We start from the raw sequence: 15,671 nt of genomic DNA, 5'->3' as shown, positions 1-15,671 counted from the left end.
TTAGTTTTCTCTGCCACTTCCTCTGCACAGTTATTTTACCCTTTAAAGGTAAAAATTCTTTGAGAGAATTAATACATATGACAGTAAACAAAACATGTCATTTCTGTGAGTCTGTACATAAAACCAAAGGGAAACCTGTTCATGAGCTTCAGAAATTAATGATGTAAATTCTTCCTAGCTTTGGGGCTAACTGAATCTGATCTTCAGAATATCATCATCTCATAAAAGCTGGGATTAGACAATCAGTCAAAGGCAGCACAAAACACCGCATTAGCAAGAAGACTAGTCGAAGGCATCTGGAGAAACTTAGGACAGGCAAGCAGAGAAACAGATCCGATTCATCAGGGGTCTCGATTTTTCAAGCTCGAGTAACCTACAAAGAACTAGTTCAGATGACAGCTGAGATGTTTCTTTGATCTTGGGTTTGCCACTCACAGCTAGAAATCTCATGAAAATAAGTTTTGATGAAGTTTCAAACACTCTGACGTAGCCACCATGCAAAGCCAAGCAATCCTACAGCATGAACACAGGAAAACTATCAGACAGGTAAAGGAACTGGAAGGTGTTTAGAAGCTCGGCTAAGACTGGATTTGGAGCTGGAATTTTTCAGGATTTTTTTCATCAGTGTAGCTTTTAACATGCTAGGTAGTCCTGTCTTCTGCTTTCCCATTTTCACGTGTGGCGCATGGAAAAAAGAGTGGGTGTCTGATTATTATCTGGTATAAATCTGGCTATCTGTGTTGGCATGCATTCCTTTTTGTGGAAAGTTGCCATCAATAAAAATAATTTCTTCTGGGCTTGACTGTTTCTGTTCTGTCTGTTGATTTCTACACCCACACTCGTATCACCACCTGGATTGCAGTCAGGAAGGGTGAGAGACAAAAAGATGTTTATTGTCTCTGAATGTTAGCTGCAGTGGGAGTGGGGAAACAGGCCAGAACTCAGTGCTTTGTTTTCCAGCAAATTTTGTGCTTTTGTGTGGTTCTTCATAAAGCTACACATTGTGGTAGTGAACTGTAACCGACATGGCATTTGGAATTTTATTTGTGCTTGTACAGCCGTAAAAAACAAAAATCAACAACAACAAAAAATTCCCGTCTTCGACTAATGTAAGAGGTAAAACACTTTGCCAAAGCAAGATTTTGGTTCTGTTAATTGAAAACATACTTGGCATTGCAGATGATTAAAATGTGTGGACATACTACTGGCAATTTTTAATCTGTTAATTCAGATACATGCTGGTGTTTCCTTTTCGTGATGCTTCCTACATATCCTTTAGAAAAAAAGAGAAAAAAAATCCCACCGTACCACCTCTGCTTTCCTTGCAGGCCATGCACTAAGCTGCATAATAGCTTTAGGAAAGACAAAAGCTTTTATTAAGTTTTAGCTAAATGTAGAAAATCATATCCTGCCTCAGCAGCCCTCGGTGTGCTGTGGTATGTGACACCAGAGAAAGTTGGTCTCCTGCGGGCACATACCGGTTTCATTTCGCTTCTTACATGGCTTTGTTCAGGGTGTGGATGGGCAAAGGGATCAGGCCGAGAGCTGAGCCTCCCTCAGTCTCACAGTAACTCCCTCCACCAGGCGGGATGCCTTGGCCAGAGGCACATCCCTTATCCAGGTCAGCAGTTTCTTCCTTCAAAGCACATAACCAGGAACATAAGTTTCTGGAATATATCCCCATAATGACAATGTGGATGTCACAGGGTCATGCTTGATCAATGATTTAAGTGTGCGCTGTACCCCTGCATGTAGTTTGAGTGACCTGTGTGGAGCAGCTTCCATTTTCTCTGCACAAACTCTACAGATGTGTCTCCAAGTTCTCACTGATTGTTCCGTTTGGTCTCTGACTTCCTTCAGAAATTCTCAGAAAATACCTGAATGCCTCAAAGTTCACTTAAATGTAATTTCTGGAGAAAAACAAAAAAAAAGAGATGTGTGAGGGTAGTTTGGAAGTTACTGACTGGAAAGAATACTATGATCAATATTAAGTGCAGATCTAAAAGCACTGAGGAGCTGAGGGCTTGAGCAGAGATACAGAAATGGTGGGAGTAGGAGTAAGGTCAGTCACTTTCTCTTACTGCTTGTCCAGCAAAACAAAGCACGTTAAAAAAGTAGACCGCATTAAAAAAAATTACAGCTGTAAATTTAACCAAAAAATATGAAAACTTAAGAGTTAGCACAGACAATTCGGGAGCATCTTGGTTGGAGCAGGACTTTAACAATTGCACGTTTTTTGGCTTTCTCCTCAGGGGGCAGGACGCTCCGTCTGACACACACAAGTGTAGCTGACAAGGGTCAGTACTCTTGTGTAGTGACCAATGCTGCAGGAGAGGTGAGGAAGGACTTTGAGCTTTCTGTATTAGGTAAGTACATGATGATTTTTGTTACAGTAGAAGAAAAGAGGGTCTACTGTATACTTTGCTGGTATTTTAAAAATTATTCTGCCAAAACATATGTCCTTGGGAAAAAAAAAAAAAAATGCATTTGATAACATGGTCAGAAAATCAGATTTTAAAAAGAAGTTACTTCTACATGTGAATTTGCTGTTTGTTTAGTTTCTAAAATGAAGATTCTTCAGGCATAATTTGGAATACCCGGCAGCTACTTCTGTTTTGTGGTTTACTTGTTTCTTTTCTGAAAGGGAATGATGTCAATGTAATTGGCTTCAGGATAAGTCTGGGGGATGCTGGCAGCCAGACTCCCATTCCCTCTTCTGTTTCTTGTTGCTCATAGCTTCACTCTCACTTGGGCATGATGAACAAGGTGAATCAGTTTACGGGTGATCTGAAAAGGTAGGGTTTTTGCCTTTTCCTGGTCAGGTTAGTTTTCTGCCCGATCAGTTCCCTGCTGGTTCACCACACAGCCTGTAAATGATAGTACTGGTGAAAGGAACATGACAAGAGTGGTCAGGGCAATAGTGCTATTTCTTTTGGCACCAGCCTAAATTTAAGCTGGTTTAAGTCAAAAGAAAAGTACGGCCCTGGGAAACCACATAAAATTCACGTGAACCTGTTGCATCTAATACTGAAATGCAAAAAGATGCAACCCCATATGATAATACTTATGAATTAAACCCAGCATTACTGTGCATCACCTGGATAGCTGAGTGGTGTGATGGTAATAATCTGTTGCAACAAAGGTGTGAAGGCGAAGCCAAGACCAACAGGGAAATTAAACGCTGGAGATGGGATTTGTTTTTGCAAAATAGAGATCTCTGATCCGGTGGAAACCTTTGGTCAGTAAAGCCTTTGGTACTGTAAAGGATATAAACCAAGTGTGGTAGCGGGTGATCCTACCAATGTATTTAGACAGGGACTGGTCCAGCAGGCTCTTTAGATGGCTGTTTGGAACCATTAATGTGCAATTTAGTCACATTACTTATTTTTAAAAAATGGTATTTTTCCCAGAAAATACTGCTTTTTGGTTTAGTAACTATTTGTATTTTTATCAATAATTACCTGGCCTGATGCAGGTTGTCTTACAGCATTACTGTATATAATTTTCCTGTAAGTTTCTTTTCTCTAAGGTGCTGAGTGCTATCAGCTTCCCTTGCCTTCAGCTGACTGAGGCATATTCAGCCTGTAAATGATAACTTACATTCATGTCAGTTCATGTTTATTTGATGAGCTCATGTAAGTGTAAGTCTGGTAGAATGGAAGAGACGGATAAACACTGAAAAGCGTTCATTGTTTTACTGTTTTCTTTGGAGTGTTTTAGTAGCAGGGTGTTCTTGAGGGTTCTGGGAATCTCTATTGCATAGGCTTTGTTTGCCTTGAAGAAAAATGCTCAGTGAAGCTGATTTCAAGTGGGCTAAGTGGAAAATTCCATTGTTCAGTCTTTTCTTCCCTCCCCCCAGTAATTTCTTTGTCTTTCTGGAGGAAAGTTACTGGAATGCGGCCTGATAGCGACACAGACTATTCACCGGCTCGCTGTAAATAGGAACCGTAGATAGGAGTTACAAGAGGCAAGCCGCTTTGCATGGAGAGCTTGGTGTAATACGCATAATATTTATATATTTGCAAAATGTTTTCTGTGGCTTTGTCATACTTCTGAAATTAATATGTGTTGACATCTTACTGTATTATTTTGGGGCCAAAGCGATGAGTTGCTTTGCTTGTTTATGAATAGTAACTTTTGGCCTGACTTAAAAGTTTATGATTTTAGGTTATATTTTCCCCCATCTAATTCCTTTGCTAGTTGATGTGTCTTTGTCTCATTGCATTTGGACACTAGAACCCATACAAAAGTCTATTTTGGATTGCTTGTACAGTCACAGTAGGAAATTTGGTGACAACTGCATCACAAGTTGGTGAGGGTGCCAGTACTGGCCACATCTTCCTGCATGCTCAATTCTGTAACCCGCATCTCGCCATGTGTCCTGGTCAGAAGCCAACTTTTAGCTGCACTGTAGTATCTTTGCCATTCCAGCCAAGTGAAATGCAAGCCTCTTTTAATTTTGTTTTTTCTTCTTCACTCTAGTTTATACCCTTCATTAGTATAAAAAGTTTGATGTAACATTATTTTTATCTGTTAACAATGAATTCTGCATATTACTGTTATTCCAATTTTTATAAAACTTTTGCTTCCAACTTAGTGGCAGATCACAGATAAGCTGCTGAATATATTTTACTTCCTCTCTCTTTAGGCCTTCTATATAGGCTGAAAGTTTGAATTTTGTAGGATTATTAAAGTGTGGTATCTGGCTCCCTAGTCTGACATCTTTGTTACAAAACTTTCCAAAACCTCTAGCAGATTGGGCTGTCTTTTAACTATAGGCCTCCTTTTCAACTTGTTATACTCCACGCCTACTTTGATTTGTAGTGCTGTTTTCTTTTGGCCTGAATCTACAAATGCCTCTACTTTGAAATAAATAGTTGATCAGAGCTCTTCACCACCACAGCTGCTCACCAACACGTTCATAACCTGGCCTCCCTCATCCCATAGCACATAAGTCTGTGCAGTCCTGTTGGCCAAGATTATTTGGTGGTCAGCCATACAGTAAGAGTTTCCTTCTATTAAGTTGGCTGTTTGGGTGTAGGAAGGTATTTTAAGAGTATGGTTTTGTCTTCTGTTTCCATGGAGAAACATAGTTTGTGCCACAGCAAGATGCCTTTAGACCTATCAGTTTGTTCTTCTGCCTGTATGGAATTAGCTGTATTTGCATAAAACACGTCTGCCTTTACACAGCATCCACTTGTTAGTAATCTATTGTATGGCTTTGAGCATGCTCGTAAGGGATAACAACCCCATATGGTATGTGAATAGACAAGCTGACTTTTTTTTTATTTTATTTTTTTTTAAATAAATCAGTTCTTTCCCTAGAGTTTTAGATAGATGCTTTCAATTAGTGTTGGAAAGCAAACAACTCTTAAACTTAAGCACATGGTTTTGAACAAATAAATCACTTTCAGCTTAATATGGGTGATAGAACTTGTTTACAAACTTATAAAACCTGCTGGTGTATAAGATCAAGCCTGGCCCTGCTAACTAATGGTCATCACCATTGCCCTGCTGACCATACTCAGAAATACTGCCCTACAGACCACACTCCTCAGCACCCTGAGTATCTCTCTAGCTCTGCAGACAAAGTGAGGTGAGTACTTTATGTGTCTGTGGTCCTCTCTTGCCTGTTGTGTGTTCTTGTATGGTGAAGGGGAGCAGAAGAGTGCATATCTGTTGTCCAGGCAGGTTATCTCGCAGCGTCTCACATCTGGACCTGTTTCTGGTAGATCTGAGCCGTTCTTAGATTGAGGTGATTAAGGGAAGCGTTCGCTGAGATGTAGCCTGAGTGAATCTTTGTTGTATGAAAATCGCTTGCAAGCAATACTTGCTGATGATGTCGTCTTGTCTATTTGCAGTGCCTCCAAGGATTGTGGGTGAAAATAAATTGGAAGATGTGAAAGTGAAAGAGAAGCACAGAGTTACCCTAACGTGTGAAGCAATAGGTAAAAGTATACAATATTTCTTATCCTTGCTGATCAAACCCATAGTGTCAATCGTCATTGGTTCTGAATAGCGTGTTTTTAATGGAATTTTCAGTTCAGTGGAATTTTTAAATTTAGATTTAACCATGGTGCTTATAGCAGGACTAAGCACTCCTACTCATAAAGGTCATATAAAATGTAACCAAGAGGATAGTTGCTGTGTTATTTCTTCTCTAAAGGCTTGTGGAATTTAAGAGGAGGTCTACATTACTTCAGGATGTTCAAATACTTTAGAATACATAGTCCAAAACATTTCCCTAAAGGAAAAGGATGTATTTTAAAAGGGCATCTGAAACTGTATTTTTGTGTTTTTCGTAAACCATGGCATATCCTAGAGACTATGCAACAACTAATATCTGCAATTTTATTTACTCCATTAAGGGAACCCTGTACCACAGATCACCTGGATAAAGAATGGGCAATCTTTAACTGAGGATGAAGATCACAAGTTTCTGTCTAATGGGCGTTTCCTGCAAATCAACAACGCTCAAGTCACTGACACAGGGAGATACACATGTATTGCATCCAATACAGCTGGAGATAAGAGCAAAAGTTACAGTCTTAATGTACTTGGTAAGACAGCTGGGCTGGCTCTTGCAGAGAAAATATTCATCTCAGGAAAAAACAGATAATCACATTGGAATTTTGTAGTACTTTAATTACAGCAATGCATAAGCTGCCTGTCTACAATTAAAATTTTATAGCTTAGTAAGTGATAAATAGTAGTAGTTCAATAGAAACAGCAGTTCTGTGCTTAAGACAATATAGAGCTAGAAAATGCGGAACTCTAACAGGACACTGTGTGTGTGGAATGAGCAGGACAGCGTATTGACTTATTGTGATTCAAGGAAGAAGTATCTGAAGAGCATTTCGGATTGTGATCTCTTCATAAAAGCTGTATCCATCTGCAGTTCTCTTTTTTTTTATGACCGTTATTGCATAACCAAATGCAAACAATGGCAAGTTTGTTTTCCACATCCTCATTTCCTAGGCTCCTGCCTCCTACCTGTCTGCTGCTCACAGGATCATCAAGCGGTGGCTCTGCCAGCTGCTGTGCGAGAAGTGGTGGCTGGCCTCCTGGTGACCTGTGTGTGACAAAGGCTAGGGGTAGATGGATTCCACTGATAGGGCCTGACTGTTCACCTAAGGACAAAACATAAAACCATGAATGTTTGTCTGGTGATGGGTTTCAGTCCACCTTGTAGGAGGATGGGGCCAGTCTTTTTTCATTGGTGCACAGTGACAGGACAAGGGGTAACGGGCACAAACTTGAACACAGGAAGTTCCATCTCAACGTGAGGAGGAACTTCTTTCCTGTGAGGGTGGCAGAGCCCTGGCACAGGCTGCCCAGAGAGGTGGTGGAGTCTCCGTCTCTGGAGACGTTCCAAACCCTCCTGGATGCGTTCCTGTGCCACCTGCTCTGGGTGACCCTGCTCTGGCAGGGGGTTGGACTAGATGATCTCCAGAGGTCCCTTCCAACCCCGTCCATTCTGTGAGTCTGTGGATGCCTCCCAGCTATTTAAGGCTGCAACCAGATTCCTAGACTGAACAGGGAACAGAAAATTGGCTTCTCATAGACGTCCTTCCTCTAACTAATGATTTTGTTGTTTCTAGTGTCTCCAACCATTGTGGGTGCAGACAGCCATGGAAATGCTGAAGATGTCATTGTCATCCTCAACAGTCCAACATCGCTGGTTTGCGAGGCTTACTCCTATCCTCCAGCTACAATCGCCTGGCTGAAAGATGGTAATCCTTTAGAATCCAACAGAAACATCCGCATTTTGCCAGGTAAATTTTTTGTTATTATTGAGAAATAACACTTCATTCTTTCATTGTTTAGTTTCCTGTTACAGATTTTTTTGAAAACTCAAAGGATATATTTCTACTAAGTGCAATGTTTGAACTTTTGCGGCACTTCTCATTTGAATATTCTTTAAGTGCTTGTATTTTATTTGTATTTGGGTATTTATCCTTTTGTTCTGTAAAGCTAAACGATGGCAAACAAGTTAATTGGAGTTAATAATGAATGTAAATAAGTTGAAATTAAGTGTGGAGATTAGATGGAGAGAGATAGAAACAACAACATTAGTAAAAAGACTGAGGTGACATTTTTCTTGCTCATTAGTAATTTGCCATTTTTAATTTGTGGAGTAGCTCTTACCTAGCACACCTGTGGTGGTGGAAAACAGGAACAAGCTTCACTGGTAACACTGAAGTAATGTAGATAAGCCAGTACTTTATCATTGTTAACTGTAAGTGTTCAGAGAAAGAATGAGTTGATATTGATAGTGAGGAACTGAATTACTACACAGGGGGACAATTTCTAGAAATGCAGTCTGAAAAGAGCTGCAGCCAAATTAAATAGTGCCTTATCTCTGAGAATGCAGACAATATAAATCATAAATAAACAGGATATTATGGGAAGGAAACTGATGGATGTCAAAGTTGCAGAGGCCACCTGAAGTCTTAAATCCTACTGATTCAGTCATGTTAACGCTTCTCACGTTGTGGCAGTTGCTTCTGTCTGTTCTCCAGAGGGAGTGAAGGGCCTCTTTCGTATGAAGTACTGCACTGAAGCAGAAAGGCAGTTCAGAGACTCACATCCACCCCGTGTGCTGAATAGACTCTTTTGGCTTAGTCTTACCCTTTTGCCTCCTTTCCCTTTGTCTGTGAATGAAGTGTGGAACCCTAAATCATGTTTTCCTGTCTAAATATCTTCAAGATACTTCTCGTACAGCACTGTGTTAACATATTTTCCAAGAATCTGTAGACAACGGGAGCTGTGATCTAAAGCACTCCTGCAAATTAGGCACTTATTTATTACACAGTGTACATGGTGGTAAGCAGTCAGTTTTTCATGCTCATCTAAGGGCACAATTTGGACCAACGTGTTGAAAATATGCTGCAGAAGTGAGAATATAATGTAGATGCTATTAAAGAATGATGTCTATTGTCAGGTGGTCGAACCCTGCAGATTCTAAATGCACAGGAGGACAACGCTGGAAGATACACCTGCATAGCCACAAATGAGGCTGGAGAAACTTTGAAACACTATGAAATGAAAGTCTACAGTAAGGAAATACTTCCACTTCCCCCCCCCCCGTTCTTCCATTTTTTCCCCTTTGCAGTGTTACCTGTCCTGGTGAATACAAGAACTTCTGTTAGTAGCTTTGTTTAGCAAACATCTGCATTAGCTCATGGCATTGCTTGAGGAGAGAGACTAGCAAAGTTTGCTGTTGCGTCTTATACAAATGCTGCTGTGTGGCTAAAAATCTTTGTACCACCCAGGGGAAGACGTTTAAGAAATCCTGAACTCCAGTTTCTTCTGAAATGCTTTTTTGGTAATGATCAGACGAGTGCAGTGCAATGGGACATGTGAGCAGAGAATCTCGTGAGCAAAGAAACTATTTTAGAAAAAAAAGGAGGGGAGGGTACCCTTAACATCTAATGAGAACCTTTCTTGAGTAAGGTAAAACAGGAGGATACTATTTTTATATCCTTCCATAAAATACCATATGCACAAAAGCTTTCCCATTCAGTCCTTCCTGTCAGCACATTGTCCTTTGAACATCTGTGTCTAATACTCTATTTTAATGCTCAAACTCTTCATTATAGGCTCAGTCAAGCATGATTTTTCATCTTTTTTTTTAATTTCCTAGTCTGAATTGGAGTTTGATTTGCTCCCTCACAGTAACCGTGCTGTTATTTTAATTACACTAGGTCCCTAATAAGGCCCCATTGGATTCGGAATAATGAGAACGTAACAAAAGAGTTCATTATTGAAGTATGGCTATGTAGCAACATAAAGCCCCCCCACCCCCAGATGCCACTGCAGCTGACAGTTATTATGGTACTGTAAGCATTAGGGAGAATTTAAAATTTCCCATTGAAAAAAAGAATGGAAAATGCTTTGAAAGCATTTTAAATAATTTAAAAGATATTATGAGACCAGGGTGGGGGGTAGCTTAAGAATTTTCAAATGTTCTGGTTTTATTCTGATTCAGAAGGAAATGAGATTTTGCAATACTACGATTTCAATGGAATGGAAATGTTGAGTTTTGACCAGCTACTCTGAGTGTGGACTTCAGTTCAAACATATGTTTCTCAGAATATTAGTTTCCATTAAAATGCCTTTTAATGACTGCAGTACGCTGCACTTCATAGAATTCAAGCCCAACACCTAATAAAGTGCTATAGCTAGGTAAGGCTATAGTCAGGTTTGCATAAAACTGTTAAACACAGTTTTATGTATTTTTATGTATAATACATATACTAAAAATAGTTTAACATACATATACATATATAAAAATAGAAATTCAGCTATGGGGAAGAGGCAGATTATAGGGAGAACGCGCTTGCTTTCCCTGAGGTTATCATGCAGGTTTTCCCTTTGTCCAGTTAATTTTGAAACGCTGCATAAGACAGTAGGTCACAGAAGTCCCTCTTGCTCCCTTTGTTTTTGTGCAGTTCCACCCACGATTAACAAAGGAGATACCTCAGGGATGGGTCTCTCCCCTAAAGAAGTGAAGATCAAAGTAAACCACAGCCTTACCCTGGAGTGTGAAGCTCATGCCATTCCTGCTGCTGCCATCAGCTGGTACAAGGATGGACAGGCCAGTCACAAATTTAATTCTTTCTAATGGGTGGATTTCGTACAGAAACAACTGCATATTCACTATCACTATTAATGGACATTCATGCAGTGTAATGGGCTCGCTTATGCTGCTGAAGTCAGTAGGAAGCCATCCTCCCACCATCCTGCTGGGTGGAAAGATCCCATCACAGTGGGATCTCACGTGTTGGGATCACCCCTCATGCGTCTTAGGATGTTTGCTGTTGGCCAGACCTCCGCAAATTGACACCCTTGCTTTTTTGTGGGTGCCTGGCAGTGCCACAGTGCTGGAGTTTCCCGGGCTTGCCGCTGGCCTGTGCTTTGAGAGGGGAGGGCCCTGCCTTAGCAGTAGCATCCCATGGTGTGACCACATGTCCCTTTGCCGTTGTGTAAAGTCCCCAAAGGCCCTGTTATAGAATGGCCCCATGCTTGGTTCCTCTAAGTGCTGCCCTTGCAGGAGCTGCAGAGAGCCTCCCGCCGGGTTCTGGCAGAGCTCACAAAACCACAAAAGCATCTAGATCCCTGGCGAGGGGGATGAGGTGTGGTTCCTGCCACACGCAGCCTTCACAACAACATCTGTCTGGAGGAGAAACACTTTGGAAGGGCAAAGCCACAGAATCGTACTGATGTGCAGTCTACTGGGGGCGGCCTATAAATAAAAAAGAAATGGTGCAACTCTTCTGTAAGAAAGGAGAATATAATCTCTTGTTTTAGCTGTTCTTGGTAGGGCACTTACTGTGTGGCAGAGTGCTGCGCCTCTGCAGCTGGACCAGCTCTTCCTGGATGTACCGAGCGTGCAGAAACAGCCTGGAGTCACAGGACAGACTGTGCATACACCCTCTGTTTCAAGCATATGCTGTAATTCCAGGATCTCGTGGGTGTATTTATTGTATTGACAATGAAAAATTACGTTGAGGGGAGTTGAAAGGTCTCCAAAGAAAGGCAGCTTGCTGCCACTCTCAGAGCAGCAGTTCTTTCTTAGGTTGGTCCTGGGTAAATGGCTTTCACTCACATCCATGGACTAAATAAATTGTCCTCTGCAGGCCAGGAGTTCAGTGCCAACTCCCTAATGTGTTCCATTTTCATTATTGAGAGATACAGGTTGTATTAGTGTAGTCTCTACTGTCACGTGTGATGTAAATCCTAGGGGCAGTAACATCTAAGCCTGTGTATCTCTGTTGTTGCTGCACCCACGTTATGTTCACGCCATCTCCTTGCTGAACAGCAGATCCTAATGGTTGTGTGGCTGTAGGGTGAGTTAGGTTGAGTTGTTCACCTCATAGAAAACAGATGGTTTCACATGTGTGGGTTCTCCATCAGCTCATCGACTTGGCCAGTGAGTTCAGGGATTGAATCAGCCTGATTTAATCAAATGTCAGGAGAGCCCTTGCCTCATGGGGATGGCATTGCTCCTTTCAGCAGCAACTTGCAGCTGAGGTTGAGTGCTATAAAACCACATCCTCCAAGGAGACCAGCTACCAAGATCAGAAAGGTAAAGATGCAGTTTCTGACAACTGTGAAAAGAAAACCATCTCCAGGAACTTGGAGCTTGATCAAGTTTTCTCAGGGAGGAAAAGCTTTTGGTTTGAGGGAAAGGAGAAACAGAGGAGAGAGAAGAGCTGAGCTGCAGCACCAGCTGTGGCCAAGGCTGCCGTCCCAGGAGCACCTGGCTTAGGACTGTGTCCTAAGTGGTGACCTTCGGTGGTGTCATAAGCAACTGCTTTCTTTGCGTAGATTGAAAGCGGGCCTTGCTGGACACACTAACAAAAAATTGAAGGGTGTTCTGTTGGTAGTGGTATCAACGCAGAGGAAATACCAAAACCAAAATATGCTCTTCCTCACGGTATATTGCCTTAAGAAAGATTTTGAAACAACCTGAATTTGACCAGAAGAGAGATGACATCATATCACTTCCACAGATATGGCTATTTCTAGTGTACGTTTTGCCAAGTGTTAATTTCCGTGTAATATTCCGTTACAGCCACTTAAACCAGATGATCATGTCATTATCCAAGCTAGTGGCCATACTCTGCAGATTAAGGAAGCTCAGATATCAGACACCAGCCGTTACACTTGTCTGGCATCCAACATTGCTGGAGAGGATGAAGTGGAATTTGACGTAAATATACAAGGTAAACAGAGTTCACATAATAAAATTCTTCTGCTAGCCACCTCTTCTAGTGTTCTGGGATGTTGGAATTCTGTATACTTTTGTATCCTTTACACCTGCTTGGTGTAATCCAATGATTTTGGGTTTTGTGTGATTTTTATTTCATGTATATTTTGCTTATCTTTAAGAAATACAGTATTCAGAGTTTCTGAAGTCAGTAGAATGACATAGTAACTCTGATCTTCCTCTAAACTACATGAAAAAGTTAGAATTTAGCTTAAATTAAGACGTTGTATTTTATTTATCTGTATTAAGTAGTACTTAGAGGCCCCAGACATAAGCATCCTGTTGGCCTACACACTGTGTGTAAATACAAGAAAACAATCATTAGTCGTTTCTGAAAATTTAGACAAAATTAGAACTTGAGTAAAACTAGATAGCTTACTATTTAAGTATAATTGTTGATTAATACCCTCTGTGTTTTGTTGTCAGGTCTTCTTATGCTGTTATTTATTAGTCTTCAGAAAATTGCTCAACTTTTCATTCTAATGAGAAGAACTAGAATTTTCCTGGCTAATCTAAATTTGGGGGAGGTGTTAACTTAATTTTTATTGATGCTGTTTAACAACTACAGTATCTTCATTTCTTGACTTTAAAACTAGCTATTTCTGCTGTAAAATTCTAACGTTTTTCCCTCCTTGGTTGTAGTTCCTCCTAGTTTCCAAAAGCCTTATAAGGAATGGGAAGCTGGTAATATGGTAGATACAGGAAGAGGTGGAGAAAGTAAAGATGTGATTGTCAATAATCCTCTTTCGCTGTACTGTGAGACCAATGCTGTTCCTCCTCCGGTTCTTACGTGGTATAAAGACGGCTATCCTCTGAGCTCTAGTGATAAAGTGCTCATATTACCAGGTGAGTACTAAGATGTCACTCTCTGACCTTAAGAAATGGTGTTAGTGCTAGTATTTGTGTAGTAATAAACTTTTCCCTTTCAAACCACTACTTTAATATTCTTTTCAGACTTTCTTGACTGGAATTTTTTTTTTCCAGTCCTTGGACCTAAGCTGTTTCCTTCTTTCCTTTAAAAGCACTCCCTAAAATGGTGTGAATGTGACCATTGAACTTTCATATGATGTGTTGCAAAATAAAATACAGTGATAGCTTTTCTCTGGTGTGTTCCTGAATTATTTCTTTATTAAGTTTTGCTCTAGCAAAATCATAATTGGAGTAGAAAAGCCTCTTAAAAGGGGAGTGAGACATGGAAAATGATGTTTCCAGCAGAAGAATGGCCATGAGCTCTTACTTAACCACATATGGGAAAGGGAGAGAGGTGCTTATAATGCTGAGAGTACAAAAAGGAGCCTTTCTGTTGCAGAGGATGGTTTGGGGTGGTGTGAGTAGAGAAGGGCAGTGTTGGGGATGATGTCTTTTTGTCTACCTATTGCTCATCTATTGGGAGACCAATGACAACCGCTCCCAAAATGTATTCCTAATATGCCCTCTCTTTTTGAAGTTATTTACGTGGTTATGCCTTGAATGAGGAATAGACTGAGAAGTAAAAATAGTATCTACCTATAAGCTTCAGAACCGATTTTTTTTCAGTTTGCAACAGCTTTAACAGAATATTATGTGCTTGTATTTCCTTTTGCCTATTAGTTCTCTGTCACCTTGCTGAGAAATATTTCTACTTTTCATTGAAGAATAACGTCTGGCTGCATATTGCTGAAGAATCTTATTCCTTTCTGTGGAATTAATTACTCTTTTCTAACATTTGAGTATGAACATTGCTGAATTCCAAGTATCCTCCAGTCGAAAAAGCAGCTCGGAAATAAAAGTCTTTAGTTAGTTATAATTCAGAACAAATGCTGACTATTCATAAATTTGCTTGCTCAGGTCTCTAGTGAAATGTGGTGTGGGACTGATGGAAACTGCTTGATGCTGCATTTAAATGTTGAGTGGGTTTTCTTTCCAGGAGGCCGAGTGTTGCAGATTCCGCGGGCACAGCCTGAAGATGCCGGGAGATATATGTGTGTGGCAGTAAACGAAGCTGGGGAGGATTCCATTCATTACGATGTCCGCGTGCTCTGTGAGCTTTCCTGCTTTCCTTTTTCTTTTTAATGACAAAAAACCTAATGAAGCATTATCGTTCGGGTTTACTTAATGTTTTTTAAAATTCATAAATTCTGCATATTTGTAAACCATGAAATCAATGTGTTTATATAAAGTGCTAGAGTCTTGTAGAAATATACAGAATTGCATGAAAATAGTGTTAATATTGTTAGTTCAGTATATTTTTAGGTTATCATTTTTGTTATCACACTTAACCAGTACAAAAACTATATGTAGAAATCCAGGTTTTGTCTTGGTATCCCTTGTTCCCTATCCAGTTTTCAGTTCAAAATTCTGACCTACTAGACTTTTCTCTCTCCTTATTTTGTTCATAATTTTCTAAAATACCTGCAAAACTCCCAAAGGTGTAAGGGAATTGATGATTTACATCAACCGTTTAACGCCTGCAGAGTCCATTTTGTATGATCTGTTCACACATGTTGCACAGAAAGCTTTCTTATGCTGCTTGCATTGTCTGTTGATGTATGCAAGGCTTTTGCCTTTGGAAAAGCTTATTTCTTTACCTCTATTTCTGTATCTACCACTGAAAACACTGATTTATTGTTAGGAAGAGGCCCTGCCTTGGAGATCCTCTTTTGTTCTGGCAGCAAAGAACATGATGGACTAGCTGGAAAATGAGGTTTTACTTCTTTTTCTTTATGGCTGCTGTGAATAAGTGCATTTCTCCTGTAGTCTCTTGAATTACACGGATTTGTTGCAGCTGAACTACTCTTGAGATTTTATTATCTTTCACTGTTTTCACTGAAGACCTCACTATTTTCTTAGAAAAACACAATCTAAAAGATTGATGGGCAGTCTTTAAAAAAAAAAAAAAACACCACAAAACCAACAA

General features: G+C 40.3%; 1 protein-coding gene across 4 annotated transcripts in view; it reads left to right on the top strand.

Annotated features, from left to right (window-relative positions):
* The window catches only part of HMCN1 (hemicentin 1), a 188,609-nt gene that overhangs the window by 120,009 nt on the left and 52,929 nt on the right, over nt 1-15,671 (top strand). For all 4 annotated transcript variants that reach the window (XM_074596824.1, XM_074596825.1, XM_074596826.1 and 1 more), the window contains 9 exons: nt 2,253-2,366; nt 5,862-5,948; nt 6,369-6,560; nt 7,602-7,775; nt 8,945-9,058; nt 10,455-10,600; nt 12,581-12,731; nt 13,418-13,621; nt 14,682-14,795. In XM_074596824.1, coding sequence (XP_074452925.1) covers nt 2,253-2,366; nt 5,862-5,948; nt 6,369-6,560; nt 7,602-7,775; nt 8,945-9,058; nt 10,455-10,600; nt 12,581-12,731; nt 13,418-13,621; nt 14,682-14,795 — 1,296 coding nt within the window. The remainder of the gene's footprint in view (nt 1-2,252; nt 2,367-5,861; nt 5,949-6,368; nt 6,561-7,601; nt 7,776-8,944; nt 9,059-10,454; nt 10,601-12,580; nt 12,732-13,417; nt 13,622-14,681; nt 14,796-15,671) is intronic.

Source organism: Larus michahellis, chromosome 8 (genome assembly GCF_964199755.1).
Source record: "Larus michahellis chromosome 8, bLarMic1.1, whole genome shotgun sequence".
NCBI lineage: Eukaryota > Metazoa > Chordata > Aves > Charadriiformes > Laridae > Larus > Larus michahellis.
Note: the sequence above shows the minus strand (reverse complement) of the source record. Positions and strands in the feature narration are given on the sequence as shown.